The 13,727-nt window shown below is 34.0% G+C and overlaps 2 protein-coding genes across 4 annotated transcripts in view; one reads left to right on the plus strand and one right to left on the minus strand.

Moving 5' to 3' along the window:
- Rab3GAP1 (RAB3 GTPase activating protein subunit 1) overlaps positions 1 to 13,727 on the minus strand; it is a 73,203-nt gene that overhangs the window by 57,401 nt on the left and 2,075 nt on the right. For all 3 annotated transcript variants that reach the window (XM_017902750.1, XM_017902749.1, XM_017902751.1), the window contains exon 6: positions 13,037 to 13,251. In XM_017902750.1, the coding sequence (XP_017758239.1) occupies positions 13,037 to 13,251 (215 nt within the window). The remainder of the gene's footprint in view (positions 1 to 13,036; positions 13,252 to 13,727) is intronic.
- Positions 904 to 12,133, plus strand: haf (leucine-rich repeat and fibronectin type-III domain-containing protein hattifattener). The gene is given in 8 exon segments (XM_017902753.1): positions 904 to 922; positions 5,163 to 5,170; positions 7,166 to 8,035; positions 8,486 to 8,801; positions 9,637 to 10,208; positions 10,857 to 11,289; positions 11,601 to 11,777; positions 11,850 to 12,133. Coding segments are annotated over 8 exon segments (2,679 nt in total).

A 13,727-nucleotide genomic window follows, 5' to 3' on the forward strand; every position in this document is an offset into this window, starting at 1 on the left:
ACGTATGCTTCCCTGTATCATATTTCTACTCACCGTTTTATTACCGGCCATTTTCGCTCACAAATTTATCATTATTAATAGAGTTCGACAATCGATAGGTTAAATAGTACGATTAAATTGTATTTTTCTCGACATACTATAAAAAGACATAACAAATTTGAATTATTCTTTGAAAAAGGTATAAAAAGCAGAAAAAGATAAAAGATGCAATAACGAGTATCTTAAATATCCATCTTCGATTCTCAATACTAATTTGCATAATATCGGTACTAAGTCGGACACATTACGTAAAATACGTTAAAATTATATAACGTTAACAGCTTTCTTCTACTTAACGAATCTTCTAAAACGTGTCGAATAGCAATGTCTAAGCGTATACGAATATTTAAAAGAAAAAAATCGTACGCATTGCGAAGGAGTGTAACAGTTTGCTCGCATTTAGGAGCTTTTGACTGAGAAAATGTTGACATTTCTGTACTTGGGTAATTAACGAGAACGTACAGAAAGACAACGAAACAAAATTTTATTTAGAACTACTGCAAACGAAAGCTATGTGCCTGGTTTTAGAAATGTCACAAGAAAAAAGTGAAATGTGACAGTAGCAGAAATTAATTTTAAATCATTCGAAATGACTATGCGATTACTCAGAAATTTGCAAAAGTTGATCGGGGTATTGTTGATTAGGCTCGCGTATATATAATATTACATTAATTATATTACATAAGTATATATAATATATATTTAATCTATATCGCATCTATCATATATAGACTATTATACCGTTTCTATTAAATCGTTCCAAGAAATTTACAGGTCTATTTTGTTCCAGTTAAGAATGTCAAGGTTATCTAATTACTTCGAATGTCTTTGTCTACTTAGCCAATGTCGATGTCGATATTATAAATGATTACAAATATTTCACGTATATTTCTCCATGGTCTCATAATTGTACGCTTGGTTAAAGTTTCTTCCCGTTTTCTAAGCGCAATTTGTATTTCGATAATGATAAAGATAAGACGAACGGTTATACTTTTATGAATCTTGTTAATAACAAGTGGTAGACTACTCGCTTAATGTCAAGGTTAACATGACACGTAAATTAAATTATCAGTGCTATCAACATTTCGATCATTGCTGAAACGATAAATGATGAATGAACTTAATCATGCATGGTAAATTATAAATACAGCAGTGGTCATACGGTAATTAAATATACCGTCTTGAACGCGTGGAAGAAATAGCTATGAAAAACGTACAATTACAGTTGACGCTACACGTGAAAGACATATAATTATGATTATAAATGCATACATGGTCTTTTATAAACCTGATCGCATCACATAGACACATGCATAATTAGACGACATCGTAATCTATGACGATACTTTTCTTCTCTCACAGTCAATCGATATAATACGCTAAACATATACCAAACACTGAATCCGCGTTGTTATTATTTTTGCTAACCACCTATTATACTCTTTTATATTTTAACTCGTTCGTTATTCGATAATGTGTGTACCACACTGGATCTCTTATCGTTTCACTCCTTTCGAACACCTGTTTATTTTATTTTGCAAGTTTATGGTTTACAAAGGCGATGTCAAAATAAACATTATTATTCGTAATAATATGTTGCAATTTATACACGATAACAAATTATCCGTTAATACATAACGTTATGCTAATACGACGTGTTAAAAATTATAAATCGAAATTAATATTGCGAGAAATGATAGAAGGAAAAGACAGTCGCGGGTCGAACGTGCAACGTATACCGAAAAATCAGGACATGTTTAAAGAAAGCGATTGAGAGAAATATCGTGAGAAATAGTATAGAACGAACTTAACGCGTAATTATGTTAGTTAATGGAAAAATGATCACAAATTATCTTTGAATCGATAAAAAGAAAAATTCGCAAATTAGATAGGTCAGATGGAACAGATACATGGCAAAATTATTTTCACGATTCGAAAAAAGATCGAGTCGTTAAAGCAAGATAGGTGGCATTATAATCTGAGCATCGAATAAATTTCACGGCGTAAAATTTATCGAGAAGAAAGTAACGGTAAAAATTATTTTTTTACGTAAATTTCCCGATCTAAACACGATAGAATATATTTGACAAAAACTATCGTGAAATCCACACAGATAAGAAAGATAGTTGAATGCGATAAACGATGGAATTACAATGACGAAAGAACGGGAATTGACACGAAAAAGATTCATCGACAGAATCATTTCGTCGCGTTAAAAGGTCAAATTTCTCGAGAAAAACGTAAACGCTAATTATCCTTTCTTTTTTGTGCTATTAAAAAGAAAAGAGAATCTATACATGCATGCAAGCGTATGAAACTGAAAAGTAGCGAGCAATTTCTTTTACCATATATGTTTCGATAAAATTTCACGATCCAGTGTTTCCTTGTACGACAGTTTCTATAAGTGAATATTTATTACCATTGTACGCGGCGAAAAAATTATTATCACTGCGAAAAAAGAAATGAGCAAAAAGGAGAAAAAAGAGCACTTTTAACGTTTTCAACGCGAAGAAGCGTGTCGCGATAGGAATACCACCTTGTTAACCACGAAAGATTGTTATATTCGCTGGTATAGCATACCTAAATGGAAGAAAATGGAAATAAAAAGAAGGATGGACGTTATGTTGGGAGGAATTCGTACACCGTTGGTCGACTGCCATCGATAGAACCCATCGAGGCGAGGACATGCGTTTACTCCGGCCATTGACTCGTAACGGGTTCAGTCTATGGACCCTGGTTTGTTGCGCGATCGTTTAGGCTGCACAACTTTAGTCTGCTCATGCGTCACGGTTCTCGATGACCGTTGTACCCCAGTCCTACATTCGCTCGTACATCGCTCGTTTTTCCTTTTCGCATCCGTACACGAGAAATCCTTCGCAAACTTACATTCGTTTGAGCGAGAAAAAATGAACGGTAAAAAGATGTTTAATAACAAAAGACAGGGTTTCATCTCGCACCGACTTCTTAACGTAAGTTTCACGTATTCTATTACGATGTTCCATTACGATGCGATCAAAATATTTCTCTCTTCGTTTCTCTCGTTCTACGCTCGGAGAAAAAACGCGATTTTACAGAATTTCGCTTCTATCGATTATTATGGGTCACCGATAGTTGACGTTTGCGTCGACTAAATTGTCGATAAATTAACCAACAACGAACAACGCGAATATTTACTCCACCTACAAACCAGCTCCACGTGTTTCACCTATAAACGAGCAGTTATTGACACTGGACAGTAAACGTTCGATCGTATAGAGAATCTTTGCAAATATTTCAAGTCAAATACACATCGTGGTACCATAAAAATAAAAACGCAGTAATAGAGCCATGGAAAAGAATTCGTACGAATTTGCACATAAACCGGTCTCTCACGGTCTACGACTTCAAGATTTCTCTTTTCCTTTTGTTTTTAACATACTAATAGAATAAAAGGCTAAAAACATGATGCAAAGCTATACTTTCTTCTTCATTCATAACTCGATAACATCGTTATCGTTTGTCGCATCGCGAATATTTCTTTCTTGCACTGTAGAAAAAACACGCGAGTCATACGTGTAGCCTTCCTTCCACGAAATGGTTAACCACGCATATTTGTAAACACAAACAAGTATTTGCACCGGAATAAATGTATCGCAAATATTTCTTCTATTTATTCGAATAATTACAAAGTAAATGTTTGTGAAACGAAGAAAATGTTTGTATACGAATAATCCAGTAGTAATATTTGTAAAAGCGAGGAGATATTCGCGTAAGAATAATCGGGCACGACTGCTGGTAAAAGGTAGCGAACCTTTCGTGTACAAGTATGCGAAGCGAACGAAAGATGGCGTTTCGGGCCGATGTTATGGTTCGTTCCAAGGTTGGCCAGCTCGTGCGCCACAATAAGACGCGAACGATGTAATTGCACCAATACGAGCAATTGCACAGGGTTTCGAAACCACTCGCGTTCCTCGCGTGTACTCGCCTTTACCAAGCGGATTCACTTTCTCTAGTCAATTCACCCCTCTAAAGAGAAGGTTTTAGACACCTATTACGAATTGCAACATTTCGAAAATATACACATACGTATACGAATGTATTTTACCGATTAACATGCATTTGGCAAGCTGTAACTTGATTTTATCGAGTGTTATGTTAAATATATGATAAACGATAGACACTTTGCGTACTTCGATTTTGATCCTGCAGTGTATAATTTACTCCAAGTAACTAAACGCGTGATGTATAACCTTAAAAATGTTCTAATTTTTATGTTTGACGTACTCTATTCGAAAGAGTTCGTTTCTAACGAAACCTGAAAATAACGATAAAGAAATATTTCGCGTGATTTAATGAATTTTGTTCTTTTAGTTGATCTTTTTTATGATTCATCCTTTTTCTCTTTTCGTGCGAAATCGCCTGACGTTTGCCGATATACACGTGTAAATTTTTACGTTTAGATACGAATGACAGTAAACGAATGATTCGTGAAATATGTCGAGTTTATTGACTTTATTTTACAAGTTACATTTTTTCTGCGATATCTATTTGCTCCTTCTCAATTATATTATACAATATCGTTATAAAGTTGTAAATCTGTTTCAACTGTTGTAATTGAAACGCTTAAACAAAAATAAAAAATAATGCTACGAATGTTATCTCTCAACGTAACTTTAACAACCGTTTCTTCCCAGTAAGTTATTACATTTCAAATCAATTTTGGTTTATACGATACAACAGAATTGTATAATACAAATAATAAGATTAATTTATAATTAATATAACAAAAATCATTGAATCGTGACACATTTTTATTCGAAGATAAAAATGACGACGATCATGATAATGATGATGCTGATGATTATCATCATCATCATCATCATCATCATTATGATCATCGTCATAAAACAGAATTACTTTTAATAGATCGATGGATTCCATTCTTGTACAAACTGGTTTTCTTCGCTACTGTCCCACCTAAACAGAATCACCTCATGTCCTATTTAACATTAATCTAGATATTTTTAATTCATAAGATGCGCCCGTATTATCCACGAGACGAGAATATTAAAATACGAATAGAAACAAAACGTTTCATAAGCTATTTCGTATTTCATCTGTGCCGAAACATTCATCATTGTTAGTAAGAAAAGTAACTTTGAGTTAAAGTTAATTTTTGCGTAATAAACGTTAAGAATTCCGATAAAAAATATTTGAATCGTTGTTAAAGCAACATCCATTAAGCACTATTTCATTAAAAACACCTATAGGGCAACGTAAGATTAAATATAAGATCGAGAAAAGGTTGGATTACTCGATAAAATGTTCCCGTACACGCTATTACTCAATTACCATAAAAGAATTTACGTTAATTCTATTCTTTATGTCATTTATACCTGTTTATAGTAAAACATACTACATAAGATTAATTTTCCATACCTAATATTGGATAAGAAAATTGTCAAATCTCGTGAAAATATTTTGTTCTTCGAAAAGCTGTTTGTATTGATTTCTTAATTTCTAATTCCTAACTCTTAATTCCTAATCTACGAATGACATAAAGGAATCATTTCAAAAAATGGGAAGGCTATTCAAGTAATATCCACAATTACGCACGTTGAATTGTAATGTAATGTACTATAAATGAGATAATATTAATATTAGCAATAATCTACTATTAATATTAATAAACGATTTAAATTGGCAATCTGTTGATTTCATAAGAAGGTAATGAGTATTGCTGTCGGTGGTTAATTTTCCCATTAATTTCAACTATTTGATAAAATTCTCGCGTTATTGCTGCAAATCGACCAAGGTATCTGGATATTTATGAACGGTAGTGTAAGTATCCATAAATTCGAGGATGAATTTTTGTAACGTTTACCGTTGAATTATATTTAACCCTTTGCGCTCGAAGAATATTTTAATTCGATTAGCCAGCTACTCCGACGTGCTTCTCCAGTTTGAAATTTAAAAAAATGTTTATTTTTAAAATAAAGAAATTAGAAATACAAACGAGCCTCGATAACTCGAACCTTTTCGAAGGAAAGTGCTAAAAAAAATAGGTCCTGTGAGCGGGTTAATGATTTTCCAATGATAAAACAGGCACGAAGAAGGCATAAAAAAGGCTTAGAAAAGAAAAAATTCAATTTTCTATGTCGAATCAGAAATTTTTCGGAGATATTCTTTTTCATTTTTATCCACTTCTCGCTGGTTCAATCACATTCGCATTTTGTGAAAATGTTGGTATTTTAGGCTTCCTTTCAGAAATCATTTTATTCGACAACAATTTTACGTTATTCCAGAGAGTGCTAACAGTTAAAAGAAAAGAGAAATATCGCATTTCAGGCATTTGACATCTTACGATATATACCTATAAACTTCGACTACTGTCTAGGTAGCAGCGATAGCAAAATAGACTCGTAGAGATGTAACAATACTAAATTCGCGTTACTCTCGTAAAATAATCCGTCTGAACATGTAACAGGCAATTCGCGTTAAAATAAATTTCATTTCTAAAAGATGTACAAAAATTTAACAACGAAAATGAAGTAAAAGAGAAAGAAATTAATAAAGAAAATTATAGAAAGGTTTTCGAGTTATAAAGGTATAAAACGCTCGAATGTATCCGTAAATTTATTTTTACGTTAACTTTATTCGCATTTACATCTTGATCGTTAAAAACGAAGCTAAATAAGAAATTGTTCCGTAGTGGCGCTAGTAGAGTGAATAGAGCTAAACGGCAAGCGAGAGTACAAGTTAAACTTTAAAACGAGAGACATTGGAGATACTGCTGATAATACGAAGCTATTGATAAAAATACTGGCAAAAAATTACCATTTCTGGAATAAATGATAACGAAAACTGATACTTTTGTTCATTTCCCTTAAATTTAATATAGTAGAGTTAATCCGTTATTTGCATTCGTTTCTCGCATAAATCTTTCTCCGTATTATTAAGAAAAGGATACTTGATAGAGAAAAACTCTTTTTTCTACGAAACTTTCTATTCCTCCAAGCGAGGAAGGAAATAGCTATAGCTTTAGAATAAACGTGAAAAATTTGCGAGAGAGAATTAAGAAGAGAATTAAAAAGAGAATTAAAATGAAAATGTAACGGTGAATACGTTTGCAGGTATACATGGTGAGACGCTGCTGTCGCTGCTACTCGCAGGCATAATCGCTACCGTGGCAGCAACCTCTAGTTGCCCATGGGCACAACACGTGACCGACCTCGAGAGCTCTTGCATCTGCGACTACAACCTGGCCAGAGAGCTATCGATACAATGCGACATCGTCGACTACGAACAACTCCTCTCCGCCATGCGGCGTCACGTTTCCAAAACCGTCATAGATCTATTTTACATCAACAACAGCACCATAGAAATTTTGAAGAACGGTTCATTCGCGACTGTAAAAATAAACAACATGCAGTTATCCGGCTGCCAAATTAAAACGATCGAACCGGAAGCGTTTAAGGGCCAGGAAAACTCGTTGAAAAGTCTGAATTTGAAGGACAACGAACTGACGGAGATTCCCAGTGAGACACTGAAAACTCTGAGGAATCTTACGGTGCTAGATCTTTCGATGAATAAAATTACAAGAGTGAACGACAACACTTTCGCGGGATTGAAATTAGTCACGTTGAAACTTTCGGATAACGAAGTTACTTTGGCACCTGGATCGTTTCGAGGACTGGAAAGATCGTTAAAGAATCTGAATTTGAAGGGTACTAGACAGAAAAAGGTACCGGAGGCGCTTAGGGGTCTAAAGACATTGGCTTTCCTCGACTTGTCGCAAAACAGTATCAAAGAGTTGCCTGGATCTGCTGGAATAAAAGCTTTCGAAGGACTCTCTTCGTTGACTGGCTTGAATCTCGAAAGGAACTTGATTCAGAGCATCGGATCAGATGCTTTTTATGGCATCAAGAATACGCTCAGCTCTTTAAGCTTGTTGAATAATCTTATTCCGGATTTCCCTAATTACAATCGAGCGACGACAATAATTTTGGAATAATTCGTTCAATTACGTTAATTAATCGTTCAAATTTCATACACGTATTTTACGAAGCGATTACTCGATGATCGTTTAGGTGCTATAAGTATCGCGGTACGTATTTCTGGCTGAATATTTTTTTACTACTTAGCGTAACGATATTGTTACTAATCGTAATATTAACAGGAGTAGCGATAATACGAATTAAATTATTTTTTTTTTTTTCTTCTTCGAATCGATTTCAAAACTAATCTATAATAAACAAAATATAGCAGAATACCGAAACACGAAATAATGACATCATAATAACGAAAATAAATAATTAACAGCAGCGATAGCAAATAATAGTAGAAAATGAAAGAAAAAAAAGAGAAAATTGAGGAGAAAATAGCTTAGAAATAAATGAATTAAAAACACGGAAATTTATAAAACTATGGTTCGATAGAAATTTGACTAACTTTTATTTTAATTTAGGTGCTTGATATCGGATTCAATTTAATAACGGAATTGTCGGTGAACGCGTTCCAAAAGAATCCATCGATAACTCTACTGGCAATTGACGGAAATCCTTTGTCAACCGTTCCAGAAGAGGCTCTAGGTCGATTAAACGGAACACTTCGAGGTCTAAGCTTAGGAGGTCGATTTTTGGTCTGCGATTGCAAATTACGTTGGATCGTTGATTGGATAAAAACTAGAGATTTACAAGTCACGAGCCGGGAACGTAAACCGCAGTTCTGTGGAAGTCCACAGAAATTACAGGATAAAAGCTTTTACAATATCGATCCAGAAGGTAATAGTTATGTTTATTAATTCCATTCATGATAAATTATATAATAAATATTTATAATTATTTATGCAAAAAGACACGCGAAAAGTTACAACGACATTTTATTACGTAAATTTAAACGAGGGTCATACATTTTCTATGATTTATGGAAAAACGTAGTCAAGTTATAGTTAATAAATTACGTAACAAGTTGAAAACGAATACTATTTTCATTTTTTAATATTTCGTATTGCCCATTAATTTAATATTTGCTATAATTAATTTATATAATTTGGTCTTTTCTTCCGATGAAAGTTTATTTTATTTGAAATTCCACTAATATTTCGTTAATCGGATAATTAAATTCAAACGACGTTAATAAGCACGTAAAAGTATTTAAAGTCCCATATTCTAATTAGTTTGATTTCGATTATTACCATTTACAGTTACTAAAGTGAATCATTTCACCGTATCGCTTGAATTTACGCGTAAATTATTTATCACATAAAAAATCTCTCGAACCAAAATTAAACTTATATACATATGTATCGTATATACTCAAATATTAGTATTAGTACAAATCTTGTTATTGCTTATTAAAGCTTTATACGTATTATATTTCGTGGTCGAATTGTGTATACGAAATAACTTAAATATCGTGACAATTACGAAGAAATCAGATATAAATATCTGTCAAATATAGTAAATACTTATTAACGATTATAATTATAATTATAAGCAAATATATTTCTCGAAAGTATGTTGATCTCTATGTATACCAGAGTGAAGGAGTTAAAATGACCTGTTAATATTACGCAGAATCGTAATAATTACGTTAAACGTAAAATGTTATTCTCAGAGATGACCTGTGAGAGAACTCCAGAGATTATCGGAATCGGGACGGTAGAAAGCGTGGATACGAAAGAGCCTACAGGATCCGCTGTAGCAGCGGGAAATTATAACCCAACTACTCGACCCTCGGTCAATCTGCCTACTACGGTAACTACAACGACGTCGACTACGGTACTTGCACCTTCCACGACGGAACTTCAAAGAATCGAAACACCGTCTTCGACTACTCCGAGAACCATCACCAACAGACCAACCGCTGCACGAACTGGAAACGTGGTGATAATGAGAACCACCTTGTCTCCGCCAAAGCAGGTCCAGGACCAGTTACAGCAGCATCAACCGAGACCACCATTGGTACTTGGTTCGCCGCTTTACAAGTCCAAATTGAACGATAAAGATATTATAGTGAAAGATGTGCTTAGACAAGATAACGCGGTAATTATATATTGGGACACCGAGGCAACCAACATCTTGGGTTTTAAAGTGATTTACAGATTATTCGGGGATAGCAGTTTCAAACAAGCACCACCATTGGAGGCCAGTGAACGAGAATTTAAAATTAAGAACGTTCCTTCGCAGGTAAAGTAATCTCGTTAAATTTCCGATTTACATTTTGCTAATTGCTAATTCCAGTTGGCACGAGATAACGAAAAACTTCTTATACCGAAACATAGTAAAAGGATAATAATGTTGTTTGTTGCACCGATTATAATCGGTAATAATAATCGGTAATTCAAAACGATTATATTAATTTTAATAAATCTAAATTTCTCAGGATTCGACCTAGATTCGAGATAAATTGTCTTTTTCAAACTAGTGAAAACATTATTACAGAATACTCATTTCGGATTTATCGTTTCTTCCACGTAATCTTTTTAATTTACACTTTATTTAGTTCAAGTATATACAGAATTATATAAATTTACCAATTTTAATAACGGTTGTAACGTAAAAACAGTTAATTCTCTTCTCTTTCGTCTCTTTTTCGGATAAAATGTGATATTATAATCGACTCGCTAATTTTTCTCATACAGAACTAACTCGTCAATCGTACAAAATCGAAACAACGGCTATTTTGTAATGAACTTTCTCTAAAAATCTCACGCTTAGACAAAACAATGTCACAGTTCGATAATAACTCTCATATTGCGAGGCATCTTAACAATTCCGAGTATTATTATTTATAAAAAAATGCGCAAAATTATTTACATGTATTCTATTTCGTAGGAATGCATCGTAGTCTGCGTAGTATCGTTAGAAGAAACGAATATCACTCCTGCAAATGTGCCTTACAACCAATGCAAGGAAGTAAGGACGGAGAATTCTCCCACGTCCAACATGGATAAAATTACCATAGCTGCGAGTGCAGCCATATGCGCGACTATAGTGGTCGCGGTGATAATATTTATCGTTGCGAATAGGCGAAGGGCCAGAAAGCTTCACACTCTCCACAGTATTGATCAGACAAAGATGGGAGGACCCATTACCGGATTACCCGTAAATTGTTGCTCTAACGTTGGTCCGACACCTAGCCCTGGTGGGCCGTTGTCATCAATGGCGACTCTCAGTGCTTATAATGCTCAGAAAGAATGGGACCAAGTATCCGCGTATAGTAACAGGAGTATACCGAGGCCGAGGATATTTCCCATAGATCGGCAAGGTATAAGCAAAGGATATTAATGTGACCAATATAAATACGACAAATTCTAGTTTCACGGTAGTCAAATATTAGACATATTACGAGAAATTATATTATATATTAAATATTACCACATATTATGACGATTTGCCATATAATCGATTCCGATTTAATCAGATTAAAAAGAATATCAAAGAAATGCTGATACCAATCTCTAAACAAAGAATGCCAATTCAGAGATTACAGAGAAGAAGAAAAAAGGGGAACCCCAAAAAATATCGCATAAAAGACGTTATAACAATTTATGTATACTTAAGTACTGTCTTTTTTAGGTTCGATAACTAGAGCTTCTTGCATCGATGATGTTAGATCTCAAACGGGACATTATAGTGGAAAAGTATCGACTCGTTCCATAGTCGATGGTCAATCTCAGCATAGCTTCTCCAATACATCGACGAGATATTTTGGAAACAACACTTTATCCTCTAATCTTGCTAACACGAGATCAGGTTAGATTCCCTTGTCCAAGTGACTTTATAAATGAAATAACTTTGTAATAATGAAATAATTTTCTTTTGTAGAATTGAGACAATCTCGACAATCTTTGGCAGCAGCCTCTGACAGAATGTCACGAACAAACTTCTCACCCAGTCATATGCCGCCTCATTCTTCGTCAAGGAGACAAAGACCAAGATCGTGTAATCGTACATTGGAGCAAAATCCACCGAGACCAGGTAGCAGATACAGCATAGCCGATTCCACGCACACTCTTAATAATTACGAAGAGAACAATTGGACTGATCACGATATGGATATATACATGGCACGCAATCCAACGACAAGGACTGGTCTCATGCCTCTCTGATTCGACACACCGTGTGTGTACGATTTTGCTCAAACGTGTTCAGTGACATTTTTTTTCAGACCACCTGAATTGCTCCCATTCACGTAGATGTATAACGTGACATTTTAGAAGATATAGAGTTCGTAGATAGCATAGTGTTTGTCGGAATAAAGATCCGAGATCTACGTTATTACGAGTATTACCGTGTAATAGATACATTAACGTAGCAGCATGGAGGAAAACATAATAAACGTTGTAAACGTATAGCTTTAAGGAAATCGACGTTGAAAAAGTGTTTGAAGGTGCACATTTAGAAATATGTACTATGTGTGCTTGAATGAAATGTTAAACCTTAAACGATTCCAGCACACGATCTCTTGAAGAAACGATAGCAATAAGTGGCAAATGAGTCAAGTTTAATGCGAATGAATGGTGGATGTGTTTTTATCCAAAGACTGTATCATAAATCAGCGTCTATCAAAATCTGTATCGTGTTTAATATCTTATACTTATTGACGCATATTTACGAGAAATGTACTGACAAAGTGTTTCGTAACGTGTGATATATTTTCGTAATGAGAGAGATATCTTTAAATCTAGAACCATTTTATATATTTCTAAATAACGATAATTTTATATTTCGCTAATAGAATAGTAAATTGAAATTGAATATATATATATATATATATATATGTATGTATGTATGTATGTATACGATAAACATATATCGATTGTTTTGAATTAGTCGATAAAATTAATGCTAGTAAATTCTAAATACTAATAGATCGACAAAAGTAACAGATTCTTATTTCTCCGTTATATCACATTGTGTAAAATTGTCAGTACACGATAACTTTTTAAAATAAGGATACACATATTTTATTTTTTACCGTGCAATTGATTAATAAAACGTGCAGTACTTACCCAGGTATAAGAATGCTCCTTTCCCATCGAAACCTGATTTCTTGCACGAACTCGTACCATAATTGTGCCAACGCTGCTGCTCCTCCAAGATTATACGAACAATGTGCTGCAACTATCGCGAGGCGCCATACTAAACTATCCATTGCACATGTTTTTACACCTTTCCACTGGTCCTCGTCTACGTTATATACCGTCAAGTCACCATATGGAGTTTTCTATAATATTAATTCATTTTATTACCTTATAGTAATTTTACTCGTTCTTATGATATATGATGATAAAAATACAATAGTTCCCAAATAAGTAATTGTAAAACAAAACCGCTTATGATCGCTTAAGCGAGGTAGAGCATCGTATCTTTACAACATTTCGTAAGACGAAAAAATGATCGTGTTACATCGATATTAAACAATACAAAAGGGAAACGAGAGACATTCAAGCTCCGTGTGACCGAATCGATGACCGGTCAATGGGACAATTCTCAGCATTCGATAAAAAATAAAAATCATAGCTTTTATATTTTCAATCAGATATTTACAAAACTGTTACCGATGAAATATATCCAAGTTATGCTATTAAAAATGAATCTAAATGAATGACGACTCTGTTTGGACAATATTTAACTATTTCTTATTTAATTATTTTATAGCTATTATCAACTATCGTTATCCTATACTTGTCATTATCGTTA

Source organism: Eufriesea mexicana, unplaced genomic scaffold (genome assembly GCF_001483705.2).
Source record: "Eufriesea mexicana isolate 0111107269 unplaced genomic scaffold, ASM148370v2 scaffold1992, whole genome shotgun sequence".
Classification (NCBI taxonomy): Eukaryota; Metazoa; Arthropoda; class Insecta; order Hymenoptera; family Apidae; genus Eufriesea; species Eufriesea mexicana.